The sequence below is a fragment of the Halichondria panicea genome, chromosome 8 (assembly GCF_963675165.1).
Source record: "Halichondria panicea chromosome 8, odHalPani1.1, whole genome shotgun sequence".
NCBI classification, from domain to species: domain Eukaryota; kingdom Metazoa; phylum Porifera; class Demospongiae; order Suberitida; family Halichondriidae; genus Halichondria; species Halichondria panicea.
Genome location: NC_087384.1, coordinates 2,565,200 through 2,586,417, shown reverse-complemented (window position 1 = coordinate 2,586,417; position 21,218 = coordinate 2,565,200). Strand labels below are relative to the sequence as shown.

Below are 21,218 nucleotides of genomic sequence, written 5' to 3'. Positions count from 1 at the left end.
GCATAATATTCAACAAGAAGCCACAAAAACCCCAAAAAACACTAAAAAAAAAGTGTTTATTGAAAAAACTCACAGCTCATGCATGCAGTTATTGCTTCGGAATCCTTGTTTGTCGACTTGCCACCATGGATGTTCACATAGAAATTGTAAGAGCTGAGATGAAAGGGATCACGAACTATGAGCTGCAATGTCAAGCTGAGACAAAAAATGATGGAGCTATGAACAAATCAGCAGCAATTGATCTACAAAACCACAATACATGGCCCAAGTTTTCTTATAACTTCAAGCAAACCTGTCCAAGTGCAGCATTTCTGTTTAGCATCAATACCCCTGATCTAGAAGAAGACATTGATTCATCATCAACAGTCTCACAAAGCGACAAACCACCCAAGACAATCGCAAAAAGTCTCTTTCCATATACATTCTCCGTTTCGAAATCAAAATACCTACAACAATTAGTTTCTGAGGTTTCCGTGAGAGCCAAGCAAGTACAAATTGCATATCTGACCTCAGATGTCGAAGGATCAGATATCAAAAAAGTTGTTGGCACAATTTGGTTTAAGGTAGTGTGCCCTAAGTCAATCCCCAAGATCAAGTCGAGAGTAACATGGATGAATCTGAATGCAGTCCTTGATCACCTTGCAGAGCCAGAGAAATCAATATTTCCATCCTTACCTGAACTTCTGGAGAGAGAGAACGAACTGTCTACTTCAGATCCGTTCCTCAGTGACTCTCCAAAACTGAGCGTTGTGTTTCACTCAGTCAACACGTATCTCAAAGCTGCAAACCTCACGCCAGCTGCAAAGATTGGCTCTAATGTCATCACGCGTGAGAAAAGCTTGTTTGAAAATACAGATGGTAGCAAAAGTCTCTACACACATCAGATTTTAAAGCCTGTTGCCTTGACATCCGAAGGGAATGAAGGCTATGTAGAGCTGTATCTTGCTAACAACGACTTAGTCGTGTTCTCTGCTGCACATTCTCTGCAGAAGCTGTTGCCATTTAAGCAGTACAACTGGGAGTATAACTGGAGGTGGATGGCAGGAACTGGTGGGCACAGTGCTCTGCATCATTCGTCTGGTATGGAGGAACCCACAATGACTGCTTCTGTTATGCTCACACCATCCGTTTCACAATACCCAAAATTTGAAGGCCTTGAATTTCTCGTGTACGGAATTGAGCTGGATTCGTCCCTCAGAAGTGAGGATGTTGTTCTTTTGATTGAATTTGCTGATTTGGCTAGGTCTCAAACTGCATTGAATACGAAAATGGCCCCTTTTATGAACAACAAAGAAAATACTGTGGCGGTAGTCAAATATGAGAAAACATCTGAGACATCCCCAGCTTACGTCTTCTACCCACTCCACCCATTTTTTCGATCCAAAGCGAAAGGAGTCAGTATCATATTAAAGCTTTACGCTCCCAGCAGAAAACACAAGACAAAGCTATGGTGGCAATCTTCTCAAGTTGCATCGACTAACATTGAGATTCCAAGTACAATGAGCTCGGTTTTATCAAGTCCAGACAATGCGAATGGAGTGTACTGGGAGATCAATGATTCTGACATAGCACAATCCGATTCAGAGAGTGTCGCCCACAAGATTTTTGGAGTGTTGAGGTGGAAGTCTACTAGTATGAAATTTCTTAACGCAGATGTCGGCACACAGATGCATTCACTTCCAAATTTCAATGACCTTTCTCCAGTTAAAGGTATACAACCAGGATTGCTGACATCTATTCTATCGAAAGAACTCAGAGATGAACTCGAGAAGGAGTCCAAACCAGAATCAACATCAGACTACAAAACGGCTGTGAAAAAGATGGGAGTGGACATACTACAACTGAGGGAGCAGAACAAAAACTTGCGAAGAGACATTAAACGATTGGAGGAGCATCTTCTACAATTGGAGAGCAGTGTTATTCTCTCTTCTGCCGACCAGGCAGCTCTGAGTGCACTGACAAAAGCTGACCTTATCCACAAGATTTTAGAGCAATCACAACGGCTTAGTACAGAAATTACTGCGAAACAGTTACTTCAGAACAAAGTAAAAACCTTACAAAATGTGTTAATCGAGAAGAATGAAGTCGAAGCGAAACTAATACAGGTACAAGAAGCACACTCTGCTCAACAGAAACTCGTTCGACATTTGCAGTTGAAGTACGAAAAGTATCGCAAGTGTTCTGATATTTGTAAGCAACAAGAAGAGATAATTGTTCAATTGGAATCATTACTTGAACAGAATGCACAAAATGTCAAGGTGAAAGAAGCAATTGCTGTTCTGAGTAAAGAAAACACAAGGCTGAGGAAAAGCCTATACCAAAACCAAGAACTGTCGTCAAATCCTCGACAAAATCACACTCAGGAAGCAACGATCAGTGCATTGAGAGCAGATGTTTCCAAACTTAGAGCCAAGTGTGTAGACTTTGAGACTCAACTAGAGGAGAACAGAAGAAGACAGGGCAAAGGTTTGCACGAGCAGACAAAGGTATTTGAAGCAAACCAGAAAGTAAAGATTGCTTCTGCAAGAGAGAAAACCCTACTACGTGAACTTGAAGTAAACGTGAAAACATGGGCTCAAGACAAAGCCCAGTATGAAGTACAGTTAGCCGAGTATCGAGCAAGAGTGCAAATTCTAGAAGAAGAGCTTACTACTTATAGAAACAAAATAGTAACCCACAGGCAGCAATCCAGAATAACAGACAGAGAAGCAATAGAAAGCAGCCATTCAAGGACGGCAAGGATCGATGACAATCCTAACCCCATTTCTCAACCACCAACCCGAGCAAGTCAAGACATAAGAAATCGATTGCAGCCACAATCGAGAGCAGAGGAGGAGCGTAGGCGTCAATTAATGTCAGTTTCTCGGCAATTATCCTCTCGAAACTCATTAAGCATTGCACACCCACAATCTGTTTTTGGTGACAGTATAGAGCCAAGACTCAGTTTTTGATGCTAGAAAACACAGAATAATTATAAGTTGTTATTACATTCCTGTGGTTTAATTATTGATTCTAATAATCCGAATTCTATAAGAAAATTTGAAATTGTAAAACAACCACCGTAGGAAAACAAGCAAGATATATACACATGATTTTATAGTGATGGCTGGTAACTTCTGGCAATCTAGTCACTACCAAGAATGGCTGTTGGACAAGCAAGAGATTGAAATCGGAAAGCAGCACGACTTAACTTTTCTTGAATCGAGTGAAAATCTTCAAAAAGTTCACATATTTTTCGCTAACTTCATTCAATGCCTAGGAGCTGAACCGTTAAAACTGAGACAACAAGTGATCTCAACTGCAATTGTGTACTACAAAAGGTTCTATTCCCGACACTCCCTCAAGGATATAAACCCCTTGCTCCTATGCCCAACATGCATCCACTTGGCCTCAAAAGTAGAAGAATGTGGAATGGTGCCTGCTCATAATATCATTATGAGATGTAAACACGTGTTCCGGCAGAAGTATGCGGCCATATTTAAGCTAGACGCCTTTCCGTACAATGCACACAACATCCAAGAGTGTGAGTTTATTCTGTTGGAAATGATGGATTGTTGCTTGATTGTGTACCATCCCTACCGACCTCTGACCCTTTACGTGGCTGATATGGGACAACAGGACACCCTGTTGTCGACAGCTTGGAGGATCGTCAACGACACATATAGGTGTGTATACTGTACTGTCACATGAAACTTGCATAACCAACGTACGTACATTTGTGTAGAATGCAGAGGCTTCATTATACATGTAGTTATAGACCTCTGAAAATGAATTGCTCGGCTCATAATTAAAGCCTAATTCCAAAATGAAAAGCTCCTAAAATCCGTGACCTCGTAATTTGATGATAAAATGCCAGATCAGATTTGCAAACTTTTTTTAAGACCATTAATTGTATAATTATAACATTATTTGTGTTACATGAACATCCAAAGAGTACATATATGTCGATTACATTACCAGGAGCACATGAGGAGATGGAGCGTCTTACTATGAGCGTATTCACTATCTCTAACCCATTACCTGTGCGGCTGATAACGCGTTTGATCCTAATAATAGTGAATTAGCAGCACTTAGCGGTTTGACATAATTATATGGCAATGGTACATAGCAGGCCAGGACGATACAGAATCTGCACCATCTCCTCATTTGCTCCTGCCATTACTATTTCATAACAGGCCAGCACATAAAAGTGTACATGTATGTATATAATTAATGTTACGTGTATGTCAGCATTGTGTTGGTTAACACACAGTGGTTGGCTCTCAAGTCATTTCAAATATGTACACAATTGTGTGCCTGACACTCACGCAGAGTTTGTATGTTACGTATGTGTGTGTGTCACATGTTATGTATGTGTGTGTGTGTGTCATGCCCATACTCTCTTTCAGGTGTGATGTGTGCCTGATGTACCCTCCCTACATGATAGCACTTGCGGCAATTCACATGGCAGCTGTTGTCAACAAGAAAGACGTCAAAGGATGGTTTGCCGAACTATCCGTAGACATGGGGAAGATTCTTGAGATTACTACTCAAATTCTTGATTTGTACAAACTTTGGAAACGTTATGACGAAGTCAAGGACATGCCTGAGCTGCTCGAGAAAGTTCCCCGGGCAAAATCCCCCTCACCGTCAGACGGAGTGAAATCTAAGGTTTCCACACCCTCACCATCTAATAAGTGACTTATTCATTCTTCCTTTTACTCATTTTGGCAATCAATTCCCAATTGCAGAATTATAATTATTATATAATTATAGGTACATACATGTATATTTACAATACGTGTATCTAAACATCGATCTCTTGTACTGAAAAATAAAATTAATGTCGAACAGTCCAACTACACAATTGGTACAATCCTCTGGTTACACACACACTTATATTATAATACAATGTTCTTGATAATTCTCAATATAGCCAACTATATACAATTGGTACAATCCTCTGGTTACACACACTTATATTAGTAGACTACAATGTTCTTGATAATTCTCAATATAGCCTCGGCATGATCCTTAGCTTGCTTGGCGTGCTCATAGTTGTACATATCAGCTGGCACAATACCAGATGGCCAGCGATTGGGGTACCGTGGATTGAGGTAGTAGTTCTCCAAGGGGGTGGTGTGATTGACAAGTCCGTGAGTCTCTTCAGGACATTCAGACTGTAGACCACATGCGTGGGGGCCAATGTAGTGATTCGTAAGAGAGTTAGGGTCTAATCCACACACGAAGAACTTGCCTCCTTTGAGAGCTTTCTCTGCTACTTGGTGAGCCATAAAGCAGACATCAGCACATATCTTCTCCTCATGAATTGCTTCAGTGAACAATGCAACAAGAGATTTAAAGTTAGCCTCAGCTTGCTTTAACCAGCGCCTTCCTTCAGCTGGATTTGTTTCAGGCCGAAGATCTTCCTCTTTAAATTGTGGTGTCTCTGCAGAAGCTCCACTCCAGTCAGTAGGTCTACCGATTCCACCTCCCCTTGCTTGTGATTGTGAAGATGACTCTTGCTGCCTTGTATAGCTTTCTCTTTGTCGCTGTGCGGTTCTGTTCAGATCGTCCCAATGTATATCAAAGTTCTTGTCCACATCTCTCCTTGATATCTCAGAATTAAGGAACTTGAACAGCTCTTCAGCAACAGCAGGGTCATCCAGATTCTTATCGGGATGCCACTTGAGACAGAGACGTCTTATAGCTTTCTTTATCTCTTCTTTTGGTAGTTTCCATATCTCATCCAGTTGACGTAGTAGAGAATCTTTGATTTCGTGAAGGTTCTCGCCTTGTAATTCCTGCTGCACATAAATCGTGTTTGTTTCACCCCAATACGGTGCAAAATCTGTTCCTTCTGCCAGAATCGTCTCTTTCTTCAAACCTCTGAGGAATTTGTAGAGCTTAAGCACACCCACTTCTTTTCCTTCCTCATCGTCTGGGTGTGTTAGTATTTTGTACTTCATACTGATTCGAGGGACGGAATCAAAGCTTTCACACCCTTCAGGCATAGTAGGGTGCATAATCTGCACATAAACGATGTAACTCTCCATCATTTCATATCCCACTATCTCTCCAGGATGGAAAATATTCTCAACTGCTTGATCAAGTCTATAATGCCAACACTCTGCAACTTCTTTACCTAATTTGAAAGTGGTGTCATCCATCATTCCTTTTTCAGGTAGAGGAATGCTATTGTCCTCTAAAATTTCCTTAACTTCTTGTGGATTCTGGACACTTAAAAGCTGAATGAAGATATCGTACAGGTCAGGAGTAATTAGCTGCTCGTTTAGTTTCATTCTAAATAGCCCAAGCAGTTGGTTGCACAAAACTCTTACGACTTTAAAATTATTTGTCAACTGCGAGTCTAGGTACAAGCACCCACCGATAATGCCTCCAGTTGTTTCTAAGTAGAACTTGGAGTCCAGGTTACCGAGTAATTTTTGGTCCTCTTTAAAAGTGACAGCCATTCGTAAATGGCTTAGGGTTTTTATTTCAGTGCTGGTCAAAAACTCCCTAGCAATAGCTTCTACATTTTTCAAAGGTTGCCTGGCCTTGGCGTAGTATTGAACACATGCAGAAATGGCCTGTGGCAGAAAGTTTTTCATTTCAAATGTTCCATTCAAAGCTTTGCCAACATTCATGTGTTCAATGGGTTCACACTCTGGCAAAACAGTTTGGGTACACACCGTTGATAAGCCAATAGGACGAACCTTCATTGGCAGCATTGTACAGAAATCTTTCTCAAAAAGTTGGATCTTGCCTTCTTCTCCCCTAATCTTTAGAAGGGAATACTGGGTTTCCTCAAGATGAATTCTGCCCATGAAATTTTCATCAGCATACAGCAATTGTGTTGAGAGGACTAGTGTCATGTTATCACTAGGCAGGTACAGAGGAGAGAGGGTCTCTCCAATTATGTCAAACTGACCATTGGGTGATTGAACCCTTAACAAATTGATGAGCTCCCCTACTATTGCAAAAACACATGTCCTTGTTTTCTGTTCAAGTACCTGCCCAGCGGAAAGTTTGTAGGCCTTCTGAAGGACAAACTGAACGTGCTTATAACCGATCGAAGATTCTACTCCAATCTGCTGCAGAAAGAAGCTTATAAAACCTAACTGCTCAGGAAGGTTGTGAAGAAACGGATAATAGTTGTCGGTTAAAAGTTCATCACAATGCAAGACACTGAATGGCTCCACAAGCACTATGTGATTCTTGTGTGTCTTCTCAAATGTGCTATACACTGGAATGCAATGCATACCCCTCAATAACTGTATGTGAGCATTGCTAACTTGACGTACTTTCCTATGTAAAAATGTCAGGTTTTCCACCATCACTGTCATAAGTGACACAGCTTTATCAGAAGTGGGTATGTTAGAATCTGGATAATGATCAAAATTTTGAAAGTTGCTGAATTTCTTCAAAGCACAAATATTTCGTATGTTTTCAATCACACGAGAAATGTCAAGCTCATATGAAATACCTAATTGATCTGCTAACAGGCGGTGCTCATAAAAAATCAACGGCCTCCAGTTTTTAGGAAGTTTTACTATCGGCTTTACGGTCCACAAGAGAATGGGACAGTCTGTAATGGCAGCTTCATTGAGTTTGGCAAGGGAGCACATGCGCCTGTTCACCACTATGTTGTTTGACCCACATTGTGCACTTCTGATCCATGTCACTTCTGGAAGGAGTTGTGTAGGCACAAATGGTATATCTGCTACTTGGTGTAGAAAATATTCTTCAAAATGCCATTCTGCCTTCTTAGCGCTGTCCGATAATAGATATTCAAAGAGAACTGTCGAAGTTATTTCAATATCCTCGTGACTTCCTCTAGCAGTTTCTTTGCAGAACTTGAGAAATTCAGTGTGACTGACAGTGTGCCTTAATCCTAGTTCCTTGAAGAAATCTAGCCATTCAGTCCATGCTGGAGAACCCTTGAAGTATTCAGGGAGAAAGGAAAAGTGCTTGTGGAAAGTAACAAATATGTCAATCTCATGATTACAGTAACTGCTAACAGGCCGCAACTTGTCAGTGCCAATACAGCAGAGTGAAGTCAGTTTTTGGAGAAACTGTTTGGCTCTTTCTATGTTTTCCTTTTCGTGCATGGATTTGCTGTTTTTGTACACAACATTTTTGTCGAATAAAGTGACTCTGATATGATTTAGATGTTCATACCTGTCTATCTCGCTGAGGTAATAGAAAAATTTAAAGATAAACTTGCAATAAAGATCTTCTGCAGCTAAAGTATATATTCTAAGGACCTTCGGAGAGCCAATATCTCTCCAGGTGCCACATTCATACAAGAAGATAGCATTTGGAGCGAATTTGTTCCATTCAGAATAACCCGCTTTACAAGCATTGCTGGGCCATAAATAGGCATTTTTATCTTGTAATGATCTGAAAATGCCATCAACACACTCAAATAGAGGAAGAGACCTTATGTGGCTAGCACTGTCAAGGGAAGCTCTGAGGTTAACGATCTTGAGGTACGATATGATAATACTGATCATCTTTTTGTCAAGGACAGCAGATAAGTCTATTTCTTGATTTAATTGGAACAATATCTTCAGAATAGCTGGAATGTCTGACACAGTTGGGCATGACAGGAGAGCAGAGCCAACAATTTGTGTGTCTAGAAATGGTATGCCAACGTGTTGCAGGACCTGGTAAATTTTAAGATATTTACCATCCTCCTCCTCCTCCATATTAATGGGAAAAATTGGTGCGAGAGTGTCACTGTAGGAATGTATACTGCCTGCGGTACTTGGAAGAAGAGCCCATTCCTTCAACAAGTGAGGCATATTGAAACTGAAAACTGGATCCTCTGAAAAGCAATTCCAGTAACTGACTAACTGTTCTTTTGCCAGACTTGGGGGAAGCTGAGATATTCGATTTGTTTTGAAGCATCCAGTTAAGTTTTTGGTTAAAACCCTGTCAAAAAAGATACAACTGTAAGCATCGTCTGATAAGGGCTCACATTCAACGAAATACCTGATGCTGTACGCAACTTTTGTCATTTCAGGGTGCAGAAAACAGTCTAAACTATTAGGGAAAAGATTGGAAAAGTTGGAGTTAACAACTTTTTCATTTTGATGGAATCTCCTCAGAAGGCCATCGGCAGTTAAAAGAAGTGGATGACCAAATGGTTCCTTTGAGAATTTTAAGGGATCAGTAGGAATAGTTACAATCTCTGTCGTATTGATGTCGGGTGATACATCGGGAGTTATAGTGCTAGTCTTTTTTGCATTCAGGAGGTGGTGGTCTTCTAATGACTCAGGAGGACTAGTTATAACCTCTGCCGTATTAATGCCGGGTGACGTAACGGCAACTGTATCTTTTGCATGCAGGAGGTATTCTAAAGGCTCAGTAGGACTGGTTATAATCTCTGCAGTATTGATGTCAAGTGATACTTCGGCAACTGGAGTGCTAGTCTTTATTGCACGCAGGAGGTATTCAGTGAACAGTTTGAATGTAAACACATCTCCAAAAACAGTGTCACTGATTTGACATGGGAACTGTCCTGTATTGCTTGCTTGAGAGCAAAAGTTTGAGTAGTACTCAAATACAGTTTCTGGGTTGATGCTTGGGATCTTGTCACCACTGTTTTTAATGGGTCGGTTGAGCTGAGATTGAATAAACTTGCTCACAGCTGTCAGCTTCATGCCCATGTTTTCGAGAATTACCTTTACTTCCCTCCTTGTGCATTTATCATCAATGCCAATAGTAGACCAAAAATACACTTGGGTAGATGGATTACTGCTTTTATAGGGATGCCAAATCACTTTCAATTGTTTAGCTTCACTGCTTTGTAATCCTGGTACAAGATGTACATCACATTCTACGACAGCCAAAATGTTAACGTTGTGGGCAACAAGTTTCTTATAGACGCTCTTTGCTACCTTGGTGAATGGTTTACCAATTTTAGATGCAGCTGGATAGATATTGTAGTACCTCCTGATATCATGGTTTGCTGTGTACCATTCCTTGTATGGTTCAATGGATACATAAAATGACTGAGAATGCTCGAGAAGGTTTGCATACGAAGAGGATATGGCTTGAAACAGTCGATTGTTCCATACAGACCGATCGTCTTCTCTCTCCTCCTCTGTAGAAGTCCACAAGTTTCTACGTGTTGAGTTAAGAATAAAATTTCCATTAATATGGACAGGAAGGTTTGAAGTAACTGGTAGAGGCAAAGAACAAAAAACTTTGCCCTTCAAAGATTCCTCGCTTGGAGGTGTAGTCCTCCGGAAAACTTGAGTGAATGACATTTTGGGAGGCTGTAGCAATGATATTGGAGCTGCAATCCCGTGCCTCGGCTTGATTGTGTCAATAAAACTCCATGTCTGTTCTTCGTTCTCTATATCTCCCAACCCCTGTTGTATTAACCACTTTTCATCAGTTCTAGCTTCTTTTCCAGATGAGCAATGTATTTCACTGATGGTTAATGGGTATCTGATAACAAGAGATTTGTTTCCCTTCTTCTTGCCGAAATCTGACATTGCTTTGTGAAGCTCTAGACGACTCTCTTGTGCTGAGTCTTCAACTTTAGTGCAATACCTTTTCATGACATCTATAGTTTTCCCATTTTCTGCTATAACCATGAATTTCAGCTCCGTAACGTTATTAATAAACAGCATTGCTTCTTTCATACTAGGTGCCCATTCTTTAAGCCTTTCGAGCATGCTTTTAGATGTTATAGGATCATCAATGGGAATTCCGTAGTTGTCTCTGGGGATAATTTTCGAATCTAGCAAATGTTGTTTTGTGTGTCTTAATGGAAATCGAAATAAAGAGCCACCACTAAGCTCAAGAGGGCAATTTTCAAGGCCAGACTGCAGATAAGCGGAGCTCATATCAGGAAATGATTTCCAGAATCCCTTACTCAAACCTTCAAATCTTCTCCCTGGATAAAGTACATGTGCTTCATGAACATACTCACAGTGTGGATCCAGTACACACATTGTTTCTCCTCCAGTGATGAAGCTAGGGCAATCAGTGAGGTGGTAAACAACATTGAAACCGATGCCATACTGACCAATGCTTTCATAGTCTGTGCGTTTACTACCTAGCCCCAATTTCTGTAGGCCCACCAAGTCCTTCTCTGCAAAGACACTATTGTTCCAAACCAAGAGAGCTGGGCCTTGAAGCTTACCCCAATTCTTTGAAATTATTCCTTGATTTCCATGTGTCCGCATGTCCATAATGATATACATTTTAGTTGCTTTGGCATCATCTGTGTTCTGAAGTAGTTCTTTAAGGATTGTGATATCAAACGGATAGTCTCTTATGATGTTTTGAATCCTGTGAGTTAACTCTTCATGCTGACCGAATTCAATACTCTGAAATTGATTAGAAGAGCTCACAAATTTCTCAAGTATTTTACTTCTCGTTGGCTCCACACCTAGTTTCTTTGCTAGGGTTGGTGGGATGATGTCATGTACGTAAGTGTGTTTTGGGTCCTTCGGTGCCCAGTCTACGTCATTATAGGCCAGTTTGTTTGACTCGTGCAGAACAAACATTTCATCAGGAAGCATAAGTGTGGGGGTGGCTGCTATATTTAGTTCGACTTGGTGAAGTAAAGTGACAATAGAATATAGCACAGTTTGACATCGCTCATTCACTGGTTCGTCTTGGAAGTCTCTCTTCATCGCTATAAGAGTTATCTCAATATCTTTCAGGCAAAACTGTTTCTTTAACTGCAAAGATTCTATCAAATATATTTTAGATGATAGACTTGCTGGCAATTTGTACAGATAAGGACCGTCTACACTCCAGTCGCTTCCAACAACCTCTTTGCTGACAAACCGCATACCAGTCCATACAGATTCTATTGGCAAGTGCTGAACACTCTTCTGAGTACTGTCTTCTGATTTACATGTTGTCTCAAGTTCAAGTTGTTTGTCAAGGAAACCATACACTTGGTGGCACATTTTATCAATGGTTTTCACTAAATGTTCGGTAACGGGTTGTGTTTCAAACACTTGTTGAATTTCAGCAAGTTGTGCGATAGCTTCATCCATTGAAGGTGACTGCCGTAACCTCAACATAGGCAGACTGCTTTGGGTGATAAACCCACAGCCTCCATCTGTAACAAAAGCTTCATTCACGAATGCAATTTGGGACCCAGCGATACTTAGATTAATACCAGTACCTTCTCTATACCCATTAGTACGTACGATCATCAAGTCTTCACCACACATTAGTTCATGTCCATCTCCCTTCCATGGAAGAATATATCCTGTCGGTTTTGGGAGCACTGGTAAAAATGGAATGGAGGATAGTTCCCCACTGATGGCTGTCTGGTACGACACGTTTCGAGATTTAGCTTTTTTTCGTTTTATAGGTGGTAAAACTTCGAAACTCTCAACTTTGGTACATGATGACAGAATTAGTTGTGCACGCTTCAAAGCCTTTGTTTTATTGGATAAATACAGAGCTGGAATACTACGCGCACGCTCCACTAGCATATCGTACGGAATAGCTTCACTAATCATGCCAAGCTCATGCAATGCTGTAACAGAAAGATGCCTTTCCGATAGTTTGTCAATAGGAAAATAGCTCTCAGATTTATCGTACAGGGGGGAAAAGTCAGCATCACAGTCAACAACTTCATTGCACTTTCTGAGGACTTTGCCGTCAGGGGTACATGGTATGGAGGCATAATTCTTGAAGTAGTCATCCAATGAGTAGCTCCGTTCTGACCCATCATCATACTCAGCTGCATACACCTCAAGCATGTGCTGAATGACCTCAGAGCGAGTGCTGAGGATTGACCCAAGAGAGCTTAAGTTCTGAAAGAAGAGTTCAGTGAAAGCAGGTTCATCAATTGTAACTTCTTTTAAATTGAAGTAAGAATGGAATGTGATGGGTAGATCAACAATTGGCTGGTTTATATACTTGACCACCCCAGTAACACATTCAGGAGTTGATGTTTGTTCTGATGATTGACACAAGATTCCAGGAGCAATAAATCTACTTTGTTTGACATGAAACCATTGTTTAAAGTATTCTGAGTAGAATAGTTGGTCTGACGAAATCAGTACATACAGTTGTGTTACCATATACTTCCATGGGTTCCGCTGCAATAAGTTTGTATTTTGTGGCCACAAATCATGAAAAACATAGCTCTGGATTTGGTCATTTTTCATTTCTTTCAATGCCATCAAAAGTGTATGATAAGCTCTTGGAATGACCCCTTGCATTAGAGTGATATTCCATGTGACTTCTCTACTAGTCTGTGACGTGGCTTCGTCAGAAGTCCAGATGCCTCGACGATTGTGGATCACAGCAAAGTTACTACTGATGTGTACTGGTAGCCCTGTCTTTTGAGAGAGCGGTAGGAAACAAAATATCTCTCCTTGGAAACATGCGTCCACGCTGTAGTTACCATAATTGCCTAGCGGACAAGCAACTGTGGCAGTGTAGTACCGTTGTTGGTGATCTCTTTCAATGGCTTGGGAAAGCAGCCAATGACAGTTCTCACTTGCAGCTTGTGGCTCAACACAAGACAAATTTCGAATTTCAACTCCAGGAGGTAGAGAAATAGGGAGGTGAACCTCACTATCGCGGCATATTTTTAACAGGACTACAGGAGCAGTCTGACCAGGATCTATTCGCTGGACTGTGATTGTTTTCACATGCTGCAGAAACAGAAGTAAGCTGGAGCTATTTTCTTTAATGGCTGACACAAGCTCTCGTACAGTCTCTTCAGTGTAGCAGGTCCCACTAAGCACACTGCCATTTGTGCGGAAAGGTAATCTGAACATTGTACCTTTGTAATTTTGTGTTCTTTCGAATCCAAACAGACCTATGTATGGGTCTAACTGCTTTGAGCCAGATATAAGCCTGTGTGTAAACTTGGTTTTCTTTCCAGGCTGGCCAGGATTTTTCACTTCTTTCTTCAAGTAAGAAAGAGTGGGATCAAATATGTACAAGCGATCTCGACTAATGAAGGATGGAGCATCTGTCATGTGGTACACGGAGCAAAATCCAATTCCAAATTTTCCAATCTTGAGGGCCTTGTCATGCTTGGTTGCAGCAGCTAGCTTAGTTATATTCATAAAGTCATCATCAGTGAAAGTTTGATCGTTGTGAACGATAAGAGCAGGACCGTGAACTTCACCCATTCCTGAGAAGAACAGTTTCTTAGGATTTATTTCATGCTGCCTAGCATCATAGCAAATATTCACTTCAGTAGCCTCTGCATCGTCAGCATTCTGCAGCAGCTCCTTGATAATAGTGAGTCCGTCTTTGTAGTCTCGGAGGATATTCTTCAATCGAGTGGTAAGTGGTTCGTGCTGACCAGCATCTTCAAACATGTCCTCAGAAATGTCCAAGTGCTCTGACAATGGGGCTGCACCGAGGTAATGTGCGAGGCTACCAGAAATGTGGTTATGCACAAATTGGTAGGAATGCTTTTCTTCAGATGATTGCAGGCAATCCTTCAGGAATTCACTGTCTGTGTACACTACATCTGTAGCTTGAACTAGCTTGGGCCATGCAAACTGTGTTTCTACTGGTACAAGGACATCTTCTGGCCTAACGTTATCGGGAACGCTCCGGTTTCCATTGCTTGTAAGCCAGTTTAGAATGCCCATGACCGTATTCCAGGCTTCTGGAGCATTTGTTTGGTGATCATTAGGTTGTACATCATTTCTGATGAATTTGAGAACAGATACTATCTGAGCTGTACTAATAGTTTTCGCGACTCTGGAAGCTGAGCCAAAGAGTGTGGTGTATTGTGATAGGGTGTCGGGTAGAACGTAAATGTACGGCTCAAGGTCACGTTTGAATGCAGAGTTATGCTCTAATGCTACTACAGCTGGAGCTACAAACCTCCTCTTTTTCTTGATGTATATCCATTCTGTAATCGAGTACAACAAGGCAAGATAGGAGACACCTTGACTATTCATGTACGCATACACTTGCATAACAAGCGAGTTTATATCATCCAGGGAGAGTTTATTCTTGTGTGTGAGTATCTCTTTATAGTGAGCCACCACATAGTGTGAAAGACTGCTAGAGTCCGTCGGTAGTATATTAGCAATATAATCGGCGACAAAAGGTGACACAATATAGACCTGTGAGCCTACTAGGCAGGGAAGAGTACTTTCCATCAAGGGTGATAAAACTATTGAGTTGCTCAGAGAGATAAAATGTGAATTGAGGAGGTGTCCTTTCCATGAAATTTCGTCAGGATAGCCTAAAGGCTTATTGCTGTAAATTGGAAGCCAGCTCCGACTGGTAGCTAGATGGTTGAGAGCAGTTGAGAAAATATAATATTGATACTCATCGTTGGCTACTACATACTGTCCACCAGTTTGATTGTAAAATGTAGGTGTACTTATGTACTTGAGCACTGCTCTTGCCCTGTTCAGCTTCAAGCTGTCAACACGTTGTGGATATGAACTGCAAGAACAACTTATGGAGTAGATAATGTCAAGGACTTGTTGTGGGGTAACTGTGACACTGAGACCACAGCTTCGTAAAGTTAGAACTCGCTCATATGTGTTGTAAGGAGCCTTTGGAAATACATTTTCTCCACTATACAAACCCACAATATCATCATCAAAAGGAGTGAAGAGTTCTGAAGGACTCTTTCGCCCATTATATGTCTTCACAAATTTCAAACTCTCAAGGTGACTGGCCATATTGTGTTCTCTGGAGTTAAGGACTTGGAACATATCCAACACTTCAGGCATTAGTTTGTCGATGAGATGGTCAGGGACAGCCCTACTTTTAATGAGTGGAAACACATGATTGACAAGAAGTCTGACATCAGAAACAAATGGAATACCTAGGGAGCGTAACAATTGTAGCTGATAATGGTTCTTTCGGGATAAAATTATGAGGTTTGAAGGCAGGTTGGCAATATTGAAAGCACATTTGTCAGGTTCTCCTATTACTTGTCTCGTTACCGATTTCGATTCTGCTGTGTTAATAGAAAACAGGTTTTCGGATGAGTTTGGTGCAGATGAGAATATGCAAATGTTCCTTAAAATATTCTCTCTTGACATAGAAGGAGTATATGCACTAAGTACGAGAAACTCTCTCATACTATTTGCTTCCTGGGACGAGAAGACAACTCCTTCGTAATTTGACCATGGTGCAGCTATGGCATCCAATAAGTTGTTTGTGTCGAGCTGCCTTACATGTGCTAATAGTTGCCTGTGATGTACATAGCTAAATTCACTTTGCAGGCAAACTCTGATATTCATTTTGTAGATAGCAGAGAGCAAATTGCCTGAGCAAGATGAATACTTGTTGACAAAAATCACAGCCTGTGTATATTTAAGGGGAGAAAGGTGAAAGTTTCGTTTTGAGCTGGATGTGGAGATATAGCAAGGAACCAGAAGCTGGCCGACAAAACTTTGTAGATTTTTCTTCTGCAGCCAATCCCAGAAGGTCTGAAGCCAAGTAGAAGGAATCTTAGATTGGGGCATAGACACCAGACTGTTTCTGCTTGATGGGAGAGCTTGTGAGAGAAGATTAGCAATGTCTCTCTCAGTAAGAAGTCGAAGCTTTGTTTGTTGACTAGCAGCCACATAACAAAGACTTTCTTGAAGTTTTGTATCATCTGATGTATCGACAAGCAAGTGGTCCAAGTTAGGGAGCAAGGATCGTGGACAATCATCTGAGCAAAGGTACACAATCTGACCTACTGCATCAAAGGTTGTGAAATTACCATTTGCTAGGGGAAGAAGATTCAATCCACTAAGATCACTGTACAAACTGTCAGACAAACAGTAGGTCAGAATCACTCTTTTGCTGATCAGATCAGTGCTAGCATAACTTCTTGGGTAAGAGCGAATCTTTGAGCGGGCTAGCCTAGGGGACACCTCTGTGACCCCAGCCTTAGCATACCGCAGTGCTACCCATATTTTGGCAGGAACAGAGACTAGCTGGATGGAACAGTTTTTGAGCACTTGTTGCATAAAGGAGGGAAGAACACTTTCGTCTTCATTAATGAAAGTTGCTTGAGATTTGATAATCCAGCTTCCTTGATGTAGTTCAATGTTTTCTGTCCAAAAAACTGCTTGTTGAAGCAATAAAGTAAACAAAGGATGAAGAATCTCATAGAACTGTGTGCTATTGACAGCATTCACATCAGGCCAGGCGTTGTAGAACTGATCACGAGAAATGTAGTTTTTAGCCTCCATGAGTAACATGGCATAACAAGGTGGGAGGAGTTGACTAACAAGAATCTTGTTCCAATTTGCTGTGGGATCGTTCCTTCTTTCAATTCCTGGCCATTTTAGAGTACGCCTGTCGTCATTGAGCCCGAATGTTCCGTTGACATGAACCGGTAGACCACATGGAGCCTCGACAGGCATGGGAAGGAAACAAAATATACGACCCCCAACAGAACTACCACCTAACTCCAACACTGTGCCAACCCAAGGAAATGTATGCTGCTTGGCTGCAGCTGCTTGTACAGTAGAGTCTGCTGATCCAACACTGTTAGCTATCATCCACTTACTCGTGTCAACAAAATGACCCTGAGAGTTGTTGTCAGTCACAACCACCGAGAAAGTGGCTGTGAAAGAAATGATCATATTGGAAATAGAGTATGGCTCTAGAATGTGAGCTTGCTGGAGTTGCTGCTTAAAAAGATCTCGTTTAGAGCAAACCAAGGCTAGACTATCTGGAGCTATTTCTACACAGAATAACATGCTGTGTCGACCGTAAGGTGAGATGTGTATCACTTTGATTTTACACACTGATTTCAAAAAAAGAAGCAGGTATTTTGCTTCCTTCCTGAGGGCATTGAGGAGCTCCCAAAGCTTTTGAGTGCTGTAAATATTGTCAGAGAGATTAGATACTGCTGAGCGTAGTGGTAGTCGGAAGATTGTATTTGAGTACCTGCCATGACGAGCCAAGTTAGGATCAAAGTCTGCTAAGCCATTGAGCGGGGTAACAAGATCAGAAGACTGATTGATAAGGCTAGCTATATTGAATGCCTGGCCTGCACTACCGGTCCATATTTGTTCTTGGGGATCGAAACAAGCTAATCGATTGCCACTGACAATTATTGGCAGGTCTGAAAAGGGAGAATAGGGGTAAGCTATAATAAAAAAAATGTACCTATAACACACTGCAATCAGAAGAGAAGAGTACGTGTCGAACTACTGCATGTTAGCTCTACACAAAAACTGTACACAAAGTAACATGACATCCTGTCAATTGCATGTGAGCTATATACTCGCAATTGATGATGTTTGCACAAGCTTGCGGAAAATTTGTTAACTGTGAGTAAAGAATCCAAGTGAATCAACTCGACTATTTGCCTGATTATTGTGAAGAGATTGAAGTAATGTCCCCCACCAGTATGCAATGAGCAGCTCTGAAATTTGAATGCGAATGACTAGCTAGAATCGTATGATACCATTGTTTGCTTAACTCAACCCTATTATGTATAACCCTAACTAAATTCAGTGGCGTTTCTAGGAATATCAGTAGGAGGCCGGGTGCTCAGGTCGCATATAATTATACTAATAGGTATAGTTGACCATTTTTTAGCAAAATGTTCTGGTTACATACTAACAGGTATTGAAATTACAGTTGACAAATTTTTAGCAAATGTTCTGGTGACTCACCCCACTCTACTTTAAAATCCTGTATGATATAAATAATTATATATACTGTCCTAAGTGCCATGAGACTAAATGGATGCATGCTCTCATATATGCTTAACTTGTTGCCCTTCAGTGAAAGCATCATTCGTGCTGTTGTGCATACATTGACGCATGCCTATTTCACCTACTAGACACAAGACATGCTAGCTAGGTTACATAATTATTATATGTGCTTGCTAAGTTAAATATAAGCACACCTCTGAAATTTAAGAATAACCAAAGTTGAATGATGCCTAAAACTCTACATGGTTGTCTGATTTGGCTCAACATGCACATACTATTACTGAAATCAAAAATCAATTGACTCACCAGTGAGATGGTACACAGAGTTGAATCCGATTCCAAAGCTTCCAACTTTGAAAGGGTCCTCGGCCTTGATACTCTGCTGCAAGCTCTGTATTCCCTTCCAGTCATCGCTTGTGAAGCATGCATCATTGGCAGCCACTAAAGCTGGTCCCTGGAAGTTAGCCAGGTCAGAGTGAGGGAGGTTGGCAATGCCGTGTTGCCTCTCATCAACATAGAACCACACAGTCTTAGCTCCAGCATCATCAGCATTCTGGATTATCTCCTACATAATAGTATTATACTATCTATAGATGTTACTAGCACTGAATAAATGAATTATAGCTTGAAAAGGGGTGAGACATTTTTCTGGGTCTATTATATAGTGTGGAACTATAATTATAATGCCCCAGTTCTGCTGCTGAGCACAATGCATCGCACCACTGCACACACTGCACATCACACAGTAACGTTTGTGTCCAACAATGTGTAAACAAAAACTAATTGTACTTCTTGCTGCAGGGGGGGATGATATTGATTCCATATATAGCCACATGCAACAATCATATTTTGGCAACATACCGTATATGCTTGATCAGGAGCCGCGGCTACTAAATGTTTCATTTTGCTGGAAGAGGAGGCTACAATTCAAGAGGGGCCACTGTTCAAGAGCGGCGTTTATTAGCTCCAGATAATTTAGTTTGTCATCAAAAGTTGTTTTCACCTGCATAAACTTGAACTCTGCCATGAGAAAGTCTTTGTGAAGCCTAACAAGCTGCTACTCATAGCTACGTACATGTAGCTAGCTGCTAGTGTACATGTACTACAGTGTAGTAATAATTTTTTTGGCTGCCACGTGCAGAAATGCTAGAGTCAAAGTTCACTGAGGCTACTATTTGAGAGCGGCTACTAAATGTTTTATTTTGCTAGCAAGGGAGGCTATACTATTTGAGTGCGGCCTTTATACAAGAGCGGCCTCTGATCGAGCATATACGGTACATACAGTAAGAATTAGGGCTGAAACAGCTAGGTAACTTAATAATTACAAGCTGGGCCAGACAAAGTAAATTGCATGGTTTTCAGGCCCCTTTCATCAAGAATCCTTCTTTAAATTCTTGGCATTCAGCATGCAAAAAACGGTCACAACATTAATTTACTGCATAAAAAATACCAAAACTTGATTATTAGACGATCTTTACAGTCCATTGCAATAAAAATAAGAAGCAAGCGGTGTCAAAAACAAAGCGGATGTATGGGCCCTGAGAATCAAGTAGTTTCATTGTCCCCCTAATAATTATGAGATATAATAATACACAACTATATCCTGCACCTTGAAGATTTGTCCATCAGGGTACCTCTCAAGAATACCCCTTATGGTAACAGACAGGGGAGGCCTCCTCTGTCCAAACTGCTCTGACCCAGCCATCATGCCGAAGTGAGCTATAAAAGTATAGTGGGGATGATCTTATAGACTCTATAATTATGGTTCCCATGGCAGTATAATTATAGACTAAATATAGAAAACCCGTATGCAACTACACCACACAGTGGATATAAACAACTATAGATCTATACGTATTGATAAAATAATACACATGTAGGGAACTACAAACTCACCTGATTCATGATAAATCTACTAGTCTAGCAGTAAGAATAAATCTGGGTATGTAGTTCAGCTGGATCCTAACAGCTATAACAGATCTATGTGCAGCTAGGAGACAATACACTCTATACTCTTGTAAGGAATACAGACTTTGTACTAAAAATAGACCTAATTATATCAAGTGCATGCCAAAAATGAAAATCTTATTCTGAGAAACAAACAGTTCATGTGATACTACAGCATGCCATGAATATAATTACTGTGACCAATCATGCAATACAATGTAAAGTTAGCGATGTCAGACCGATTTTCATTTTTGCTATTTCTAACTCCTATGTATTACTATCTCTTTTGAACACTCTAGGCAAACCAGAAAAACTTTACTGCACTGGATTTGGTCAAGCGAATGCAGAGATACAGCGTTTTGAAGAACATTAGCCAGGGAAAAATTCGTACAAAAATTTACTACATTTTAATGTACTTGGGCGGGACTTATGAAATTTGTTGTTAATACCGGAAATGATCTTAAAGTTAGCATATCTGGTCTATTCTCTTTTAAAAAAGAAAAAGTATGAAATGGACACTCAGGACTCAGGAGTTAACATTGTAACCATTTGATATCTATTTTATGAAGTTTATAATGTTTCTGTAATGTATATCTTTATGATGTCCCTATAATAGTATGATGTCTCCTGCTTCAGAGAGTTCTT

At 40.7% G+C, this 21,218-nt stretch overlaps 3 protein-coding genes across 3 annotated transcripts; 2 read left to right on the top strand and 1 right to left on the bottom strand.

Moving 5' to 3' along the window:
* Positions 1 to 6: 6 nt before the first annotated feature.
* LOC135339442 (uncharacterized) lies at positions 7 to 2,962 on the top strand. The gene has a single exon (XM_064535539.1). It carries the CDS (start codon positions 126 to 128, stop codon positions 2,949 to 2,951), a length of 2,826 nt encoding a protein of 941 aa, XP_064391609.1. The 5' UTR covers positions 7 to 125; the 3' UTR covers positions 2,952 to 2,962.
* A 52-nt stretch (positions 2,963 to 3,014) lies between these two features.
* Positions 3,015 to 4,952, top strand: LOC135339454 (cyclin-C-like). The gene is made up of 2 exons (XM_064535557.1): positions 3,015 to 3,665; positions 4,389 to 4,952. The coding sequence occupies exons 1-2, from the start codon at positions 3,103 to 3,105 to the stop codon at positions 4,678 to 4,680; spliced, it is 855 nt and encodes a 284-aa protein (XP_064391627.1). The 5' UTR covers positions 3,015 to 3,102; the 3' UTR covers positions 4,681 to 4,952.
* On the bottom strand, positions 4,724 to 20,877 carry LOC135339439 (sacsin-like). The gene is made up of 4 exons (XM_064535536.1): positions 20,523 to 20,877; positions 20,236 to 20,345; positions 18,933 to 19,191; positions 4,724 to 18,028 (listed from the first exon to the last, which is right to left on the bottom strand). The coding sequence occupies exons 2-4, from the start codon at positions 20,332 to 20,334 to the stop codon at positions 4,962 to 4,964; spliced, it is 13,425 nt and encodes a 4,474-aa protein (XP_064391606.1). The 5' UTR covers positions 20,335 to 20,345; positions 20,523 to 20,877; the 3' UTR covers positions 4,724 to 4,961.
* Between the last annotated feature and the right edge of the window lie 341 nt (positions 20,878 to 21,218).